This window comes from Vicia villosa, unplaced genomic scaffold (genome assembly GCF_029867415.1).
Source record: "Vicia villosa cultivar HV-30 ecotype Madison, WI unplaced genomic scaffold, Vvil1.0 ctg.001461F_1_1, whole genome shotgun sequence".
Classification (NCBI taxonomy): Eukaryota; Viridiplantae; Streptophyta; class Magnoliopsida; order Fabales; family Fabaceae; genus Vicia; species Vicia villosa.
The window spans coordinates 128,864-148,928 of record NW_026705623.1 but is presented as its reverse complement, the minus strand read 5'-3'; the positions used below and the strand labels follow the sequence as shown (position 1 = coordinate 148,928).

The following is a 20,065-nucleotide window of genomic DNA, read 5'->3' as shown; positions in this document are numbered from 1 at the left end:
ATGGCCCCTCCACAATACATTATCAACGCTCATGTTTTTGGCGAGACCTATGACAACGAAGAAGTTGGTTTTCTGTTTAGAAACACTGAGGTTAAACGATTTTGTTTAAGCAGAAAAGCAAATTTCAGTTACTTCAAAGGGAGATTAGAGACGAAGCTTGCAATGGGTGGTGTATCCCAGATTTTTTACCAATATCGATTTCTTCGTGGAGACAACCCGGTCAAGTTTATCCAAGTTGAGATCAAAGACGATGAAGACATGCAGAATATGTTTGCCAATCATGAGTATTCTGGTTACGAATGCATAGAACTGTATGTTACTCTACCAGAAGTTCAAACCACACAAATGGTTGAGTCACAAGTCATTGATGCACTTGGAGACGAGCAAGCAGAGGTCGACGTTGTAGATGAAGAAGAAGAAGCACCGGAAATAGAAGTTGATAACCTGGTAAACGACGAAAGTGAAGATGAACCGGAAGTTGTTGTACCACGAGATCAAGTGCATATGCCTCCAGTGCACATGAGGAACCTGAATTTTGATGGGGATGACGAACCATCGACTGATATTTTCTATGATCCATACACCCAAACAGATCAACGGTTAAAAGTAGGAGACAGATTTCGTTCTAAGGAGGCATGTATCATGGCCATAAAAAGATTTCATATGGCAAACAATGTTGATTTTAGAGTTGATCGCGCCAATGTCGAAAGGTACAAAATTTACTGTAGAAACACTGATTGTGGATTCAGGTTGCATGCATCATACAGGAAGAGAAGTGACTCATGGGTTATAGGATATATTTCCCAAGATCACACATGTGTTAACACAAATGTTTCACAAGATCACCGTAAGCTCAGTTATGACATCATTTGTCAAGAAATCTTGCCTCTAGTTGAAAAAGATCCATCGTTAAAGGTGAAAACGATAATCTCTCATATCGTTGCAACGTACAACTACACTCCGTCTTATAGAAAGGCGTGGCTGGCGAAGACCAAGGCGATCGAAGTTGTGTATGGAAATTGGGAGGATTCGTATAAACGACTCCCACATTTCTTATATGCGCTTCAAATTTATGCTCCTGGAACTGTTACTATTTTAGAGACCCTTCCGGCGCAATCTCCAGACGGAACATCACTTCAAGGAAATGTGATATTCCACAGGCTCTTCTGGGCTTTCCGCCCATGTGTACAAGGATTTTCATATTGCAAACCAATTCTTCAAATAGATGGAACTTGGTTGTACGGAAAATATAAAGGCACCATGTTGATGGCTGTGGCTCAAGACGGAAATAGTAACATCTTTCCTGTTGCTTTCGCTCTTGTGGAAGGAGAAACTGCTGGAGGTTGGGGTTTCTTTCTCAGAAATCTTCGGACACACGTTGCCCCCCAACCTGGACTTTGCTTGATTTCAGACAGACATGCTGCCATCGAGAGTGCGTACAACAATCCAGCAAACGGGTGGCAAAACCCTACATCAACGCATGTTTACTGTATTCGACACATTGCACAAAATTTCATGCGGGAGATAAAGGACAGGGCTCTTCGGAAGACTCTTGTCAATGCCGGATATGCGTTGACTCAACCGACGTTCCAATATTATCGCCAAGAAATTGTAGCGGCAAATCCAGATGCAGGCAGATGGGTTGACAGTCTTGCTAGAGAGAAATGGACCAGATCATACGACAACGGGAAGCGATGGGGGCACATGACTACGAATCTTTTGGAGTCTATGAACGGGGTGTTTAAGGGCATCAGACACCTTCCAATTACTGCCTTGGTGGAAGCAACATACTATAGGATGGCTTCTCTTTTCGCAAGAAGAGGTGAGCGTTGGAATGCAGTTATAGAATCCGGACAATTATGGAGCGAAACATGCGTCAAATTCATGAAAGAGCAATCTGCCAAAGCCAACAGCCACATTGTGACATCTTTCGATCGATTCAACCGGACCTTCAGTGTTAAAGAAACGATTGACCATAACGAGGGCCTTCCGAGACAACAATACAGGGTTCTTATAGATGAAGGGTGGTGCGATTGTGGAAAGTTTCAAGCCTTTCGGATGCCATGCTCTCATGTAATTGCAGCATGTTCGTATGCGCATCAAGATCCGTTAGCACTTTTATCTCCCATTTACAAGGCAGATACCTTGCTCGGGGTGTACAACAACTCATTTCAAGTGATGGCAAAGGAGGATTATTGGCCTACGTATGAAGGGGACGTGGTTTGGCATAATGATAACATGCGGAGAAAGAAAAGAGGCCGCCCGAACAGCACCCGGATCACAACTGAGATGGATCATGAGAAAATGGTACGAAAGTGTAGCATATGTCGTGAAGTCGGGCACAATAAAAATACCTGTCTTAACCGTGGATCAAATTCCACCAACAATTAGTTGTATGTCATCTGTATTTTTATTGACAATGTTTTTGTATTTGTATTAGTATTCGTATTTGTATTTGTGTTTGTATTTGTATTTCTATTTGTTATGTATTTGTATTATCCTTTATTAAATCAACTAGTTATGTCTTTGTCTCGTAGTGAAATTGTCTTCATGGCCCATACTGCCACTCTTTATTTTGGACAGTCAGTCAAATACGCATGCTTTCGTCTAGTCCCATCAAGTCAGTCATTGATCAGTGTGTCTGCATTTATCATACATGTTAGGCGTGCTTGTAAACAGTACGCAACATCATTAATTTTTTCTACCCACTACTATTATAAATTAGGGGCTCCTATGGTTGAGTTTACACACAGATACACAAAATCCAAATACCAAACAATCACACAAACACAACCATGCCTCGCCGGACAACCACTAGGCCAGATGGATGTCACCGGACAACAGAGTTGCCGCCCCGGAGATCAACATGGCGTGCCGAACCTGAGCCGGAGTATCGCAGAAGGAACGGACATGTCATATTCTCCGCCGTCAAACCTCCCATGCCGGTTATGTTTTGGAATATCTCTTCCGTCGAGCAACTCAAGAGGACTCTCCTGAGATTTTTAGAGGGGGAGTACGAGGCCGGCGAACAGATAAGAAGCATCAAGAGGCTTAAAACAAGGGCCGATCCTGTGACTGGAGCAACGATAAGTTTCTGGCATAAGGTGGAATACGACATTGATGTCATTCAAATGATGCATGGACCTAATGACATTGTTTTAACCGTGGTGATTTCTTAGATGTTTTACTTTATCTTTTCTGTTGGTTATTTTCTATGTACCTTTTAATTAATCAATGAACTACTCTTTTCCGTGGACGCTCGACTTAACTGATTCACTGAACTTATTTATTTATGTTAAAAACCATTTTATTAATAAATAAAAAAAATTTAAAAAAAAAATAGTATATAAACAACAACAAAAAAACAAAAAAAAATTAAAAAAAAAAAAGGAAATGGGACCTAGGCTAAAAACCAAAAAATCAACATTGATGCCACCCTGGGTGGCGCATATGTTGTGTCAATTTAGTGGTTGGCGCCACCTGAGGTGGCTCCTATGTGGAGGCCACCTCTGAAACCTGGTCATACCGGTAATTTTTCCGAAAATATGGTTTTTGGTGTAAATAAATTATTAAACATGGTTATTTGGATTTTTTTTTTCCATTAACGTATCCTGTTTGTCTCTTTAGCTCATTAGATTGATCATTTACCCTTTTTCTCACTTAAGAATATTGTTGGCAAGTTTTGTTTTTAAACAATATTAAGATATCTTGTTTGTTTCTTTTTATACCAACCTTTCATTTGTATCTTTATTTTCTTTTTAGCTTTTCATGATTGACATGAACCAAAATGCAAAATAAAAATGATTATTGTACACTGAATAATGGCAAACGTTTTTGTACGATTAATGCATCAATGTAGTCACCACAAGTTTTTTGGCAAAAATTGATTTGAATTGTATATTGAATATCATTTAACTTGTAATATCTAATTCAGTTATCCGCTTCATTCACATAAACCCTTATTAAGATTATTTATGTTTCGTGTCAATACTAGAAATACTCAAATTTCCTGCGGATTTTAGCTAAATTTCCGCAGGAAACCTTCTGCAGGAAACAGGTTTCCTGCAGATTTTCCTGCGGTTTTATGTCCCCAGCTAAAACCTTCGTGGGTAATATTTTCAGCAGCAAGCTCCGCAGGTAAATCCGCAGGAAATTTTCAGCAGGTAAATCCGCAGGAAACTAAAATCCGCAGGTAAATCCGCAGGTAATTTCTATCTCAAATTAAAAAAATATTTATAAACTTTTGAAACATTATTAAAATCTAAAATATTTTTATAATGTGACTATGTAACCATAATATAAAAATAAAATTATAATTTAAAATATTTTGAATTATAATACAAATTTATAGAACAAGTTACTATAAAATCTGCTACAAAGTTCTCCAGTTCTATCGCTCCCCGTTATGTTTCCTCAAGTTCTCCGGTTCTATAAAATATTTTCTTTTTTTGGAATGCTTAACCATTGCCCTGAGGGCACTGGTTAGCAAGACCCAAAAAACAATAGTAGGAACCCCTAAAACAACACTGATAAAGAACCATACCGGTAGCACAGCACCACAAAGTTCCTCATATGTCATGCGCCTGCCCTTGCTCATTATATCATTGATTAAGCCTGCATTTGAATACATGTGTATATAATAAGAAACTATCCACAAAGTTCCCAATATATAAGCACCGGTTATTTTTCTTTTAATTTTGTAAGATAAAAGTTATAATAACACTTGAGTATTCGGTGTTTGTCTACCTACAAATTACAAGAGCTGATTGTGCCCAAATTTAAATGCACATAATGACACAACCTATTAACAATATAAAAGTAATTTTGTGCTATAAAATCTATGTAGCACTCAAGGTGCTTGAAACTAAACCCGAAGCTTAAGGTTATTGCATGAATTTTAAAAGCCATGAGATTAAATAAATATCTGTTTAAAGTTGTTTTTATATTAACCAACAGCGGGTCAATCTGATGTATCTACTTAACATGGGAATATAGAATGGTTTAAAATTGAAAACAAACATAGAAAGAATCTCTCTGAAAGGAAGTTACCAGGTAAGGTGTGATGATCTGGCCTTCCAGCTGTTGGTGTATCATCATCAGATATATTCCTGGGTGAGTTCCTCTTTGACGACAAATTACAATCCTCGCGAGGGGAAGGTGGGCTGCTGTTTTCAAGGGCAGGGGTTCTGGAAACAACATTGCTTGTAATAGAGTTTGCAGCTGTCACGCATGCACGACTTCCTTCTTCCTTTACAGAAGCATTTTCCACATATGCCATGTCTTGATTTCTTTGATCAGATGATGATTGAACCTTCTCCTTCTCCTTCTCTATCCTTTTAGTTTCATCTTTTGGTTCACGAGAACTGCAAACCCCATCTCTAGTTGCATCCTTGTATTTTCTTTTACATACCTGTGCAAATTAATTACCATGTAATAATAAGCCACCATTATGGAGAAAAATTGACCATCATTAGTGGGAAAACTCGCAATAATAATTTTCAATTGTGGGAACAAAATCTTTACCAAATACTACCTTTCCTCCAACCGATGCTCGCTTCATTAGCATGTTTGTAGCACTAGTAGAAGTTAGTTGTGGCAAGCTACCTGTTTGGCGTGCCCGGGGTACACGAGGTGAACTATTCAATTCTTGATGCAACAGCAAAGCTAGCTGCCATTAGATATATACAAAGATAAATTAAGAGAGCAGGAAACAAAGATATTCTATAGGAGAAGCATTTATGGAACTTAATTAAAAAAACTTAGAAGTCCAGCCCAAACCTTGCTTTACCTAATCAGATTGCAAGACCAAATCATGATTAGCCAAAAAAGAGAAAATGCATTGCTATCAAACCGGGGCTGGTAATAAATATTAGTAAATTTTACTACCTTATCAAACACAATTTTGTCAAGTGGAGATGTTGTTGTATGCTTATGCCCTTTCTTCATGTTATTCATCTTACTGTTGTATGCTTATGCCCTTTCTTCATGTTATTCATCTTACTGGAGTCATTGCAGTATGTAACCCTTACAAGACCTGAAATCTATTCTGTTGTCAATAAAGCTAGTCAATTTCTGCAACATCCATTGAAAGAGCACTGAGAAACTGTAAAAAGAATACCGGGTACATAATAGTCACTATCACAGTATCACTCCGGTTTACTATAAGTGAAGACAAACATAGCAAAACCAGCATCTATTCTATTTCTTGGTTCCTTTGAGGTTGACTGAACCAGTGGGACTCTGCCCGAAATATCAGCAAATCCACATATGAAGCTTGACCAAAGAATCAAACTTCAGAGTCTAATCCAGCACAAATGTGGAACACGAAAGCTTAGCTAACACAAGCTGGTCCTGATATCCTTTTGGAACTCCTTAAACTCAAGTATTATCCACTATTTCCGTTTTCCAGTACTTATTTAGCATCATCTATCAAAATTTCTTATTCTAATTTCATCTAAAAATCAGAATCCTTTGATTCTGCTTCACATTCCTTAATTTTAAACATAGCACTACAAATATTCAATACAAAACCCTAGGGAACAAAAGTAAACCTGATTTGAAGAGCGCGGGTACCGAGAATCCTAGCTCGCTCATACTTAGTCATGTATTTCGATGTCCTCTGCTCCTTCCTCGATTTCAGGCTCTGCTGGCTCCTCCTCGTAACTGCATCATCATCATCAGCATGGTTTTAAACATAAGAAATATTTCAATTTCAATAATAATGATAATTTCAGCAAAGCGAAGAAGCAAAGAGGGAAAACCCAAATTAATTAAGTGAGAGAGGGAAAGAGATAGAGAGAACCCCATGTCGATATCTTCATAGTCAACTTGTATAGTCTCTTAAATTATACAAATGAATTAATTTTGGTTATGTTTTAATTATAGAAATAATCAAGTACATTTTTTTTAATAAATTATAGAATTTAATTATATGTCAATGAATTAACAATTCTTATAATAAATCACTATACTACAAATTACATAAAGTATTATATTTATAACATCTATTGTATAGTCTCTTAAAAAAAACATCAATTATATAGTCTACTTGTTTATTATAATATTATTATTTATAAATTATACTATTATTTATAAAATCTATATAAAGGCACAAATGACACTGCCAGCACCAGTTCCATATGCAAATAAGCACCAGATGTAGTATAACACAGGCCATTAATGTGAATCTCACAAGTAATATAAATTGCATACCTTCACTGAAAATACTCATTAATAGGAAGAACATTCTAATAGTTATTATATAGCAACAAATGAAGCATACCTTCATCAAATCCTTCCTTATCCAAGTAATGTAGAGTTGCCTAAGACTTTCTTAAAGTCATTCTGTAGTTTAGTTTCTGTCAGCGATAATAATTAATCACATAAAATTCTAATCAATCAACTAAATTATGTTTCACTAACATTAATTGGAAAACATATAGAAAACAAAAAATATTAATTTCCTCCGAAATGAATTATTCTAGGTCTCACAATAAGAAAGGTCTCTCACCTACGAAAGTAGAAAACATTTTCACCGATGATTGAAACACCTACCAAAGTTAAACAATTTTCAAAAGCTGTTACGGAAAATACTTAACGGCGGCAATTACTTTAATGTACAAGCCTACATTCCAACCTTGAGCTTCCTTTCAATCTTCTCTAAGCCGTAAAATCTCTTGCTTTCTTATCCTTGAGTCGTGCTTCCGCATCAAGCGAAGTGAACTGAAATCGTAGATTTAGCCGTATAAAAGGTAAGGTTTGCTGAGATCCTGCAAAGGCGAAGATTGACAGAAAACATATTTTAGGAATTCAGAATTCTATGTTTATTCTAGCTATTTATGATACAGAAACCTTGAAGTTAAATTATTTCTCTTTCCTTTGTTCTTCATTTGTATTGGTTCTTTCTGTTTTTATTTTTCTATTATTTACTACCTCTTCTGGAAATTATGGACCTTGATTGCATAAGCAAATACAAATAGAAACACAAGAAAAAAAGCAATATGAGCATGATAAGACAGAGCATCAAACATTTGTGTGATGAACTTCAAGAACTCAAGGAAGCAGCTCTATAATCTATTTTACAAACTACACTTTGAAGGCTTGTTGATACTCAACTTTCTATTCATCTAGTGCTTAAATATTACCATCTAATTGATTCCTAATTGAAATACAAACTGATTGATTTAATTACTTATTCAAATAAATGTTTGAAATCAACAACAAGGCACAAGATCATGGTAATTCAGAACCTTCAAAATGATTTCAATAGATATTCACAATAGTATCTCTGTGAGATCAAAAAAACGATATTAACTTAGTTTTCACAAAAAGTATAAGGAAATAGTTCTAGATTCTTATTTCAAAAAAATGCATACATTAAACACTGCTTATTGTTACAGTAGTGTGAAATGGGACTCTATAAACCTCGAACACCCTTCAACATTTGAAACCCTAGCTATGGAAACTGAAACTCTTGTAACATTCATGATTTCAATTGATTTTTAGCTTAAACCATAACTTGATTCATGATTTCAATTGATTCTTATTAACTGTATTAAAGAAGACCAATCTGAAGATTTCGATGATGAGGACGAAGTGTATCTAATGTCAAGAGAAAACCTGAGTTGAAGTGTGAAGATGAAGAAGACGATGGCGCTAGGGTTCACGAAATCGTGCTCCGGCGAGGTTTCGGCAACGGAACACCGGCGAAGATGCGGTGATGGGACTCCGAGGAACGGGCTACGGCTATGGCGAGGTTGCGGCGAAGACCAATTGATTTTTAGGTTTTTGAGTTTGGTTTGAAGTTGAGCAAAGTAACAATTTGTTTGAAGTTGCGGCGACTAATATCAGTAATGTTTAGCAAAGTAACAATTTTGTTTGAATTAGAAAATTAGTTTAGTATAAATAACTTCTGTATTTTTTTTTTTTGACAGATAATAACTTCTGTATTAAAAAATATAACAATGTAATGCAGTGTCTTAGTGGTAGTTTTTCCCAAATTTTTTCCCATTAAAATTTTAAATTTTTTTAGTTTTTCCCAAATTTTTTTAGTTTTTTAATTTTATTTTTTAAAAACTTTTACCTATTTTTTTTATAGTTTTTTAATTTATTTTTTAAAAACTATAATACCTATTATTAAAATATAAATTGAAGAATTAAATAAATAAATAAATATATATATCAAAATTTGTATATCATTTATTTATTTTATTAAAAATTAACAAAAATACGTTATAAAAATAATTAATAACATAGAAAAAAATAGGATTAAAAATTAAAATTAAAATAAATAAGAAACACCATAAAAATAATCATTATTATTTTAAAAAATTAAACATTGAAATATGTAAAATCTGCAGGTAATTCCGCAGGAAATTTTCCTGCGGAATTACCTGCGGATTTTGTATAATATTCGCAGGAAAATCCGCAGGAAAGTTTCCTGCGAAATTACCTGCGGATTTTATATTTTAGTTAGACATTTTGTTTAAAATATATAATCCGCAGCAAAATCCGCAGGTATTCCTGCGGAATTTGCTGCCAATGCTAGATCCGCAGGAAATTTAATTTATTTATTAAAATCCCAAGAAAATCCGCAGGTAGACCTGCGGAATAATTTTCGCAGGAAATTCCGCAGGTAATTCGAGTATTTCTAGTAGTGTGTGGAATCAAAATTATTAAATCAACGGTGAAATAGAACCTCAGTATCGTGGAGTAAGCTTCTGATACAATGGAGAAAAGGACTGACTAACAAAATTGTTCGATACGGTGGAATAGAACCTCAGTACAGTGGAGTTTGTTGTAGATTGTGGCTAACCTTATGAGAAAAGGTTTGGCAGTTTCTCAGAGGAAGAACCATTTACTCAGGAAAAATACACTCTTGGTAAATTTATAATTTTTCCCTCACCCAAAACAATTATCCTCACTGAGACACAAAAGTACTCTCGAAGCACTATGGCTAAAAATATGTGAGAAAGTGAGAGATTTATAGAAAAATGAAAAACGAGGTTCATACTCATTTTCTAGATGTGAAAAAGTGATAGAGAAACTATCTATTTATATGTCAAGGCATGGTTTAAATTTGGAAACAATCCATGGGCTAAATCAATTCTCTAATTGATTAAGCTAATCGATTAGACATTCTAAATAAACGATTATTAAGGCCACAAATGGAAGGTTTGGATATAGAGTCTCTAACAATTATTAAGAGATTGTTCCAGTAGATTTTAGACTCAATCAAGCATGATCTAATATGTTAGTTAAATAGTCTAATCGATTATTCAGCTAGACAATGTCTTTCAATCAATCAAATACTCTCTTCACCAAATGGCTAGGCCTCAAATATTTTTGGTGTCTTAAATAAAATATGAGAAATTTCTAGCTATGATCTTGGTTTGGAGCAACTGAATAGATTATGTGTAAGCATATGATCTTGATGCTTCTGACTGCTATTGTTGTTGTTGTGCTTAAACTCTGATATACTAAAGCATCAAGATCATATGCTTACACATGATCCATTCAATTGCTCCAAATTAAACAGACAATCCCACATGTAATCATTTACAAACTTAGTCATGCATGTACCCAGTTAGCACATAGTTAGTAGCATACAATTCTACTAACTAACAATTGTTAGTATGCAATCATTCACAACTTAGTCATGCACAAAAGAAACAATTGGTAGTTAATGATTAGGATGCAAGATCTACTAACACAAGTAAACTAACTTTTAGATCTGTTTGCACAGATACAAGGGCCAGATGCCCTGCCCAATGCTCCAGCATGGAGCACAATATTAGTACTTCTTGAACAGTTAGTACTAAATAATACCATGTTTACCTACACATAACAGACACATCATTTCCTCATCAATCCTCCTTTTTCCATAATTTGGCAAAGGGTTAGTACTTCAAAGAAGTCAACATGCGCAGAAGATAGCATGCACAAGTCCAGTCATGCAAGATTAGTATGTTAGAACATACACACCTAGATCATGAGGAAAAACTCTCCAGAATTAGCATTAAAAGATGCATAACAATATTACATAACCCAGCCTCAATAAGCAAAAATGCCATTACAAATCCAGATTACAGAACCAAAGGCATGTAAAAAAACTGACACATGATTTTTGGAGACAACTCTCCTCAATTTTGGTCTTCAATCCATTTTTTTGAGTCCATGAAAGTGACCCAATCATCGTTTGCCTCCGAGTCACTATCCTCCACAATATTCTTTTTCATAGTTTTCATCCTAGTAACTAAATTCTTCCCAAATACATAAGCTCCATTAAATGGTCCTTGTGGTCCCTAAACAATTGAAAGAGAAGAGGAACTGACTTCCTTGTTCTTCTTCTCACCCTTAAGTAATCTTTCAATAGCCTTATCAATATCGACTCCCTTCCTAAAAGATGTCTTCTTGAAATTTTCCTGGTTCTGACTCATGTTGACTGGAACACACACATTGATGAAAGAAGAGAGAAGTACTTTCTTGCTACCATATAATAGAACTTTTCTCTTGATTGTATTGACAGACCAGATAAAAGGTGTGATTCAAAAAGAATAAGTCACCCTGAATACACGTGCACCATAGAGAATAGGATAAAGGTTTTGGCTTAGTCTCCTTGCACATTTCCATAGCATTGATTGCTATAGAATCTAGCATATGAACACTCCAAGTGCACTTCTCAATTTTTCCAAGTGGACAACATTTAATGGCTTAGTGAATATGTCAGCTAGTTGTTGGTCAGTTGCAATATGCTCCAAATTGACTACTTAATCTTCCACAAGATCTCTAATGAAATGATGACGAATGTCAATACACTTGATTCTATTTTGTTGGACATGATTCTTTGAAATATTTATGGCACTCATGTTGTCACAGAACAATTTCATGATATCTTGTTCAACATTGTATTCCTTTAGCATCTATTTCATCCAAAGCAATTGAGTGCAGTTGCTTCTAGTAGCAATAAACTCCGCTTTAGAAGTGGATAGAGAGACAAAAAATTTCTTCTTGTTGAACCAAGAATTCAGATTGTTGCAAATAAAGAAACATCCACCTGAAGTACTTTTTGTCATCGGTACTTCCAGCCCAATCTGCATCATAATACCTACTAATATAGGATTTGTATCATAATAATACAATATCCTGTAGTCAAAAGTCTCACTGATATACTTTAGAATTATATTCACTTGGGTGAGATGACTAACCTTGGGTTTTTATTGATACCGAGCACATACTCCAACAGCAAATGTGATATCAGGTCTGCTTGCTGTGAGGTATAGCAAACTTCCTATCATACTTCTATAGAGACTTTGATCTACATCAACACCATTTTCATCCTTAGACAGCTTTAAGTAAGTTGTAGTAAGAGTTATCTTGTGACTTCGATTGCAAGACCAAGCTTCTTCACTATGTTATTAGCATATTTGCTTTGAGATACAAATATATTGTCTTCCATTTGCTTAACTTAAAGGCTGAGAAAGTAAGTGAGTTCACCTACCAGACTCATCTCAAACTCACACTGCATTTTATGAATGAAATGCTTCACCATCGTGTCTGACATCCCACTAAATACTATATCATCCACGTAAATTTGGGTTATCATGAGCTTTCCTTTGACATTCCACACAAATAGAGTTTTATCAGTTCCTCTTCTATTGTATCCATTGGTGATTAGGAACTCAATTAACCTTTCATACCAAGTTCTTGGAACTTGTTTCAGACCATAGAGAGCTTTCTTTAGTTTGTACACATGATTTGTACATATGGGATCAGTGAACCCTTTTGTTGTTCAACATAGACTTCTTCATCAAGATTCCCGTTTAAAAAGTCACTGTTGACATCCATTTGAAATAGTATGAACTTCATCATGCATGAAATACCTAGAAATAACCTGATGGATTCAATTCTTGCAAATGGAGCATATGTCTCATCAAAATGCACCCCTTCTATTTGAGTGTATCCTTGAGAAACTAACCTTGCCTTATTCCTTGTCACATTACCACTTTCGTCCATTTTTTTTTTTGAAAACCCACTTGGTACCAATGGAATTAACATCAATAGGTCTAGGAACTAGTTCTCATACCTTATTTTTTTTCAAATTGGAAAATTTCTTCTTGCATGGAATTTATCCAAAATTCACCACTCAATGCTTCCTTGACATTCTTAGGTTCAATCGTAGAGATGAAGCATGAGTTGGAAATATTTTCTCTAGACCTTGTCATTACTCCTTCATTAAGATTTCCTACAATATTCTCAATTGTACGATCCTTCTGAATTATGATGGATGGTCCCTTATTCACTTGAGAATTATCTGAATTATTCACTTAGGACTCAATGTTTGACTCCTTGTGTGGAACATCATCTGGAACAACAATCTTCTGTGAGGGAAAATCATCTTATTCTTCCTCCTCCTAATTTTCAAAAGAATCATCAATTACAACATTTATAGATTCAATCATGACCTTAGTGCATTTGTTGAATACTCTGTAGGCTCTACTATTTGTGGAGTAACCAAGAAATATTCCTTCCTCACTTTTTGGATCCATCTTTCTCCTTTTCTCTCTATCTGCCAGGATGTAGCACTTGCTTCCAAAGACATGGAAGTACTTGAAATTTGGATTTCTCCCTTTCCATAAATTATATTAAATTTATTTAGTGCCAGATCTAATGGTTACCCTACTATGAATGTGGCAGGCTGTGTTCATAGCTTCAGCCAAGAAATAATAAGGAAGTTTCCTGGCATGTAGCATAACTCTAGCTGATTATTGCAGAGTTTTGTTCTTCCTTTCTACCACCCCATTTTGTTATGGAGTGATTTGGGCTGAGAACTTATGGCTAATACCTTCTGAAGCACAAAAGTCAAAGAATTTAGAATTCTCAAACTCAGTGCCATGGTCACTTCTGATTTTTACTATTCTTGTCCCTTATTCTCTTTGAAGTTGCTGACATAACTCTTTGAAAACTTCAAACATGTTAGATTTTTCTCTAATGAATATAACCCAAGTGAACCTTGAGAATTCATCCACACACATAAAGATATATCTTTTTCCTCCTAAGATTTCTACTTGCATAGGTCCCATCAATTCCATGTGTAACAGTTCTAGAACCTTCAAGCTGGCAAGATGTTAGAGCTTCTTGTGAGGCATCTTAGTCTGATTGCTTATTTGATATTCTCCACAGATTTTTCATTCCTCAATCTTGAGCTTAGGCGATCCCGTTACAGCTTCTTCATGAAGAATTTTCCTCATGCTTTTGAGATTGAGATGATCAAGTTTTTGATGCCAAACCTTGGTCTCATCAACTTTTGTCATTAGACATGTTGAAGAGTCTTCTTTGTTCTGATATATCAACATATAGAAATTATCTTTAGACCTTGCTCCTTTCATCACTACTTTTTATCCTTTAGTAGTAACAACATATTCTAATTTGTTGAAACTCACTTTAAGACCTTGATCACACAACTGGCTTATACTGATAAGGTTGGCAGTCAGTCCTTTAACCAACATCATATTGTTAAGACTGGGAAGACCAGTATATATAAGTTTCAATATTCCTTTGATTATTCCTTTTTCATCATCACCAAAAGAGACATAGATATCTATATAGTGTTTTATCGTGTCAAGATAAGTTTTCTCCCCTGTTATATGTCTAGAACAACCAGTATGAAAGTACCAACCTTCTCTAGAAGACACTCTGAAAGATGTATGAGCTATGAGGCTTTGGGCACTCTCTTTTGGTCTCCACAACTTCTTCGGTTTACTCTTTTTTTATTTTCTTTGGGACCTTGATTTACTATAGCGTTGAGGATATCCATATAGTTTATAACAATTAGGACTTATGTGTCCATATTTTCCACAGTGATAACATCTTCTATTTTAATAATTTCTATGTTGGGAGTGCACATGTTGAGGATGATGCTGGAGAATGTGATCCCTCTTGTTCATACGACTGTAGTCAAATACTATACCTGCAGAATTTCTTTACTTCTCCTCTTCTGCTTGGAATTCTTTTAGCAATTCAACACTGGTCTTTACACTAGACTTATCCCTATCTTTCACAACTTTCTCTGATATGTCATAACCTTTAATCACATATTTTGTCATATCCACTAGCTTGGATATTAACACGGAATTTTCTTCTATTAGATCAGTGAAAGTAGTTTGTAAGCTTTTCATTCTCTTGTTGAAGTTCACTTATGGTTTTCTTTTGTTTCTTGATTTCCATGCAGGATTCTTCCTACTTGGTGATCAATAGCCCATTAGTCTTAGCTATTTCTTCATCAGTCAAGTCCTTATCACTTTACGCACCTTCAGCAATGCATTTTCTAGCGTAAGCCATCATGTTGTCGGAGGTTTCTTCATTCATTCTTGGATTCTTAATCCTTGTAGATCGAAGTTGCAGTCTTGACATATGAGCACTAAATGTGCCTTCATGTGCACTCTTGAGGATCTCCCATGTTTCTTTAGCTTCTCAACATGTGTTGACCAACTTAATCATCTCCTTGTCGACCCCTTTGAGTAAAGCATTCAGAGCCTTGGAGGTTGCAAGGGCTTCATCATCTTCAGCTTTGCTCTAATCAGCCTCTGGTTTTAGGAAAGTAGTGCCATCTTCAAAGGTAACCACTGGATGTTTCCATCTTTTTATCACAACTTCCCATTCTTTAATTCCCAAAGCTTTGAGGAAAGTAACCTTCATAACCTTCCCATACTCATAATTTGTACCATCCGAAATAGGTGGTTTGTTGATCGATCTTCCAACTTTCACTATTTCCATTTTAGCAAAATTTATCTTCCCTAGAGCTTACCTAACAGGCTAGGGTGCATGCTCTGATGCCAATTAAAATGTTTCCCCTCAGGGGATAGATGTCGAACACGATGCTCCGACAATAGGTCCAACAAGTTATACTAGAACCAACACAGATATAACAGTATGAGTTGTGCAAGTTGATGAAGCTGAAAAACAATAAATAACATAGAGAATTGATAACCCAATTTAAGGAAACCACGCCCACGTCTGGAGGGTTAAGTCCACAACCCAAATAAAGGAAATTAATTATTAGTAGCTTAGTATATTTAGACTTACAAGCAACAACAAGCCTATGTTGTTCAATTCCTCTTCCTAACACTGCTCAATTACTTTCTATGTAGAGCCTCCCCCTAAATCTGAGAATCCACTCACTTTCTTTCTCTATCAGACAACCTGTGATAGGAGATTACAACCAATAAACCCTAATGATCAACTTCAATCAACAAGATGAATGATGTTTAATTTTACAACTCAACTAGTCAAACCTTCTATGCCATGTTACTGAAACATAAAGGTGTACATATAGATTCTACAGTAATCCTATTAGGGTATTAGCATGGAATACAAGACACAAAACCTAGCACTCTAAAAATCTTCAATGAATACTTGAATGCTTGAATTCTAAAGTTGGTTGTGTCCTCCTTATATAGCAATTCTTTTTGGATTTTCTTCTTGGATTTGAGATTTGATTTTATCCATAAATAATGCAGATTATGTTGGATATTTGAGTTGTTCTTTGATTATCTCCAACAAAAAGATATGATTTGATTTGTTACCAATTCCAATTTAAATCTCTTTAAATTTGATTTGATCTTCACAATTATTTGACAAATCATATAATCATATTGGTAACTTAATAACAATAAAATCTTATCCAATATTTGATAAGAGAATCTTCTAAAATGTCGTAGCCAAGTCTTGATGCGCAAGGCCCAGATGTCGAGCATCATGATAGGACATTGTGTCCAGCATGTATTCCTTATGCACCTCCATACAGTTTCAACAAGCTAGATCAACTTGAACACTTTGAAAACTTCTTCCATGTTGCTGTTTTGCAAAATGAAGCCAATCCAAAGGACCATATCACAAAGAATTTCTAAAATATTTATGTTTCTTTGGATTCAAAAGACTAAAGATAAGAGAGCATAAATGTTTTCTTTCCAAATTTCTCTTTCTTTACGTCCACTTTCTTACAACAGTTTTCTTTTGATTCTTTTTATTTTGTATGCTTGACTTTTAATTTTTGAATTTTTTATGTCTAAGTATTTTTCTTTTTCTTTTATTACACTAGTCACTTGGGTAGGCTAATGATTCCTGACTTATGTCAACATATTTTCACTTGACAATAGAATACTCAAACGTTGAATAAAGCAAAGAATTCATAATCATTTTATATTTCATAGATAGTCATACATTTATCATGAATGAAGCATTTAAAGAGAATAAAACATTTTTTCATGCCATTTGTTCTTTGACCCTTTATTATCAACCTATTATTTGTGATTCCATGCATTTTGACTTGTTTAAATCATCATCTGAACCATCTAGAGACAAACTTTCTTCTGGCAGTATTTTTCAAAAAAATACAGAAATTTACAATATCATTTAATCATGAAAATAATTTGAATTCAATAGGTATATGGTACTAGTTGCGATCATCTTTGCATCCTACCCCTGCAAAAAACATTTGCATGTCCTCAGGCAAGAAAATAATGAGTGAAATATAGAGGTCTTTGTCTAACCCTGAGTTTCTCGCCTAGCCAACTTTGTGGAGCAAAGGGTGTTAGGCGCACTGTATGGCTCTCCTAGTGATCCCTTTGTTGTAGCACATATACCTGTTTTTTCTTGTTCAATTTCCTTATCATGTGTACATCAATTTTCAAGGTAGATAGGCAATAATCATCAAAATATTCAGAATAGGTTGGAGGCTTGGAAATGTTTATGTACTTAGTATAAAATGACCAACACACCCAAGTCCATTGTGCATGGGCATTGTTATTAAGACTATTACATAAATCAACCATATAAACTATCATAAGTTGTTCAATAAGTACTAAAATTAAAATGATAAAATAGTAAAAAGTTCACAATGATGTAGTAGATCCAGCACCAGTCTAGTCATTGCTCTCACTAGTTATCTCTTCATCATATTTTTCTTGATTTTCTTCCTTTTCTTCTTCATCATCATATTCAGCTTGTTCCTTGGAGTTCTTGGAATTTTACATACCTATGAAGGTGCCTAAGAGAATCGAGAAACACTTTTAAACACCTTGAGGATTTTGTAATTCATATATGGAGAATTGGAGACATTTTGAAGCACTTGGATAGAAAATATAATTTATTCTTGGAAATTTAAGAGACTATTTCTTGTAACTAATTTGTAATCTCTTACAAAAAATTTTGAATGTATAGTGAGATGGAGAATTTTTGTCTCCTCCAAAGTAGATCAATTTGATCGAACTGGATAAATAAATTTTTTATGTACTCGTCTTTTATCTTCCTCTTACTTGCTATATGGATTCGCTTACACTATTTGGCGGGTTAATTTTTACTTGAGGCTATTAATTTTGGTTGTCATTGTTATTGATCTCACGCACCATTATTCTTAGCGTGATTGATATTACTGTGACATTTTCATAACAAAAATATCTTGATCTGGTTGAACTATTCAACTTCACACCACTCTATTCACAAGATAACTTTAGAATGATAGATATAAAAATTATAACAGTGGTGAAGAAGTACAAACCTTAATTATCCAGAATCATATATATTTTATAAGGGAATTTCTTATCTCATCCTATGAGGTGTGTTGTGAATTCAATACCAAGAACAAAGTATAATGCAAGGCAAGAATAAAGGACAAGGAAGAAGAGGAACACAATAATTGGTTATAACTGCTATTCTTTCACTTTCTCTTAAAACAAGATTACAAGTTTACAAGAATAACAAATAACCTCTCTCACCCTAAATTAGGATTTGCAGCTTAGCAATGATGAGAGACTAGTATGCTATTTATAATCAAACCTAACATACTAACTAATGGGCTTTTTCAGCAAGGCCCATTACACAAGCCAACTTAATACACAAGCTAACTTAACAAATTAGGGTTTAAACACTAAACCTAATTTAACATGCTAACAACACTAGCATCATCGACATAAGCATGTGAACAACCTTCGACTTCATGCTTAATCCTGTCGAACCAAGAAGCTACCCTTCGGCCATACTAGAGTTCGATCCAATATCTCACAAATCTCCACCTTGGATCTAACTCTACAACATCAAGGGAACAAACTAGCTTTCTTCATGCAGCTTTATCAACTGTATACAGTGGAAAAACTTGCAACTCGGCAATGTCTTGGTGATCATATCAGCAGCATTGTCTTCAGTCGAAACCTTCAGCACTTGGACTTCTCCACGCTCGATTACTCCTCTGACGAAATGCAGCCTCACATCAATGTGCTTAGTTCGCTCATGATAGGCTGAATTCTTCGACAGGTGTATTGCACTCTGACTATCACATTTAACAGTGATACTTCGACCTTGAAGTTTCAGCTCCTTTGCAAAACCTTCAAGCCACAATGCTTCTTTCACAGCTTCAGTTAAGGCAATATACTCCGCTTCAGTGGTTGATAGAGCAACAACCTTCTGAAGTGTTTCTTTCTAACTAATTGATGTGCCAAACATAGTGAAAACATATCCAGAAATAGATTTTCAAGAACCCATTTATGTACCTTAAAATCCACTTCAATGCTTGCCAGTGAGCCTTTCCAGGATTTGTCATGTACCTGCTTACAAGACTTACTGCGTATGCTATGTCGGGTCTAGTACAGACCATAGCATACATCAAAGAACCGACTATATTAGCATATGGGATGCTATTCATATAGGCTCTTTCGACATCAGTACTGGGACACTGATCAATACTCAGCTTGAATTGAGGGTTTGTTGGAGTCACAACTGGCTTCGAATTCGACATACCAAACTTTTCAAGAATCTTCCGTAGATATGCCTCTTGAGATAGGCATAACTTCGACTTCTTTCTATCTCTTCGAATGTCAATTCTAAGAATCCTGGAAGCAGCTCCCAGATCCTTCATATCGAACTCCTTATTGAGTTCAGCCTTCACCCTCATCACATCTTCGACACTGTTGCTTGCTATGAGAATATCATCAACATAAAGCAACAAAATAACAAATGAATTACCAGGTCGAAATCTGAAGTAAACACAGTGGTCGAACTGACTTCTAATGAA

The 20,065-nt window shown here is 35.2% G+C and overlaps 2 protein-coding genes across 13 annotated transcripts; one reads left to right on the top strand and one right to left on the bottom strand.

Moving 5' to 3' along the window:
- Positions 1-3,966, top strand: LOC131635250 (uncharacterized). The gene is made up of 3 exons (XM_058905860.1): positions 1-1,146; positions 1,525-1,822; positions 3,935-3,966. Exons 1-3 carry the CDS (start codon positions 1-3, stop codon positions 3,964-3,966), a joined length of 1,476 nt encoding a protein of 491 aa, XP_058761843.1.
- Positions 3,967-4,263: 297 nt separating this feature from the next.
- On the bottom strand, positions 4,264-8,855 carry LOC131635257 (uncharacterized). Of its 12 annotated transcripts, none has more exons than XM_058905872.1 (8): positions 8,620-8,855; positions 7,637-7,769; positions 7,511-7,550; positions 7,283-7,358; positions 5,887-6,663; positions 5,534-5,668; positions 5,050-5,410; positions 4,267-4,614 (listed from the first exon to the last, which is right to left on the bottom strand). In XM_058905872.1, the coding sequence occupies exons 5-8, from the start codon at positions 5,953-5,955 to the stop codon at positions 4,391-4,393; spliced, it is 789 nt and encodes a 262-aa protein (XP_058761855.1). In that variant the 5' UTR covers positions 5,956-6,663; positions 7,283-7,358; positions 7,511-7,550; positions 7,637-7,769; positions 8,620-8,855; the 3' UTR covers positions 4,267-4,390. The 12 variants fall into 12 exon arrangements, 11 of the variants coding, with proteins under 11 accessions (XP_058761855.1, XP_058761860.1, XP_058761850.1 ...); XM_058905877.1 differs by having other exon boundaries at positions 7,283-7,344; XM_058905867.1 differs by having other exon boundaries at positions 5,887-6,046; positions 6,552-6,663; positions 7,283-7,769.
- Positions 8,856-20,065: the final 11,210 nt, after the last annotated feature.

Excerpts from the sequence above, each read along its gene's own strand:
- LOC131635250 (XM_058905860.1), top strand. The coding sequence starts at position 1 with ATGGCCCCTCCACAATACATTATCAACGCTCATGTTTTTGGCGAGACC. Across the intron at positions 1,147-1,524 it reads GAACATCACTTCAAGGAAAT|ATAAAGGACAGGGCTCTTCG; the intron begins GTGATATTCCAC and ends TTCATGCGGGAG. Across the intron at positions 1,823-3,934 it reads TTCTCTTTTCGCAAGAAGAG|TTATCCGCTTCATTCACATA; the intron begins GTGAGCGTTGGA and ends TATCTAATTCAG.
- LOC131635257 (XM_058905867.1), bottom strand. The coding sequence starts at position 5,955 with ATGAATAACATGAAGAAAGGGCATAAGCATACAACAACATCTCCACTT. Across the intron at positions 5,669-5,886 it reads ACAAAATTGTGTTTGATAAG|CTAGCTTTGCTGTTGCATCA; the intron begins GTAGTAAAATTT and ends ATCTAATGGCAG. Across the intron at positions 4,615-5,049 it reads AGATCATCACACCTTACCTG|GCTTAATCAATGATATAATG; the intron begins GTAACTTCCTTT and ends ATTCAAATGCAG.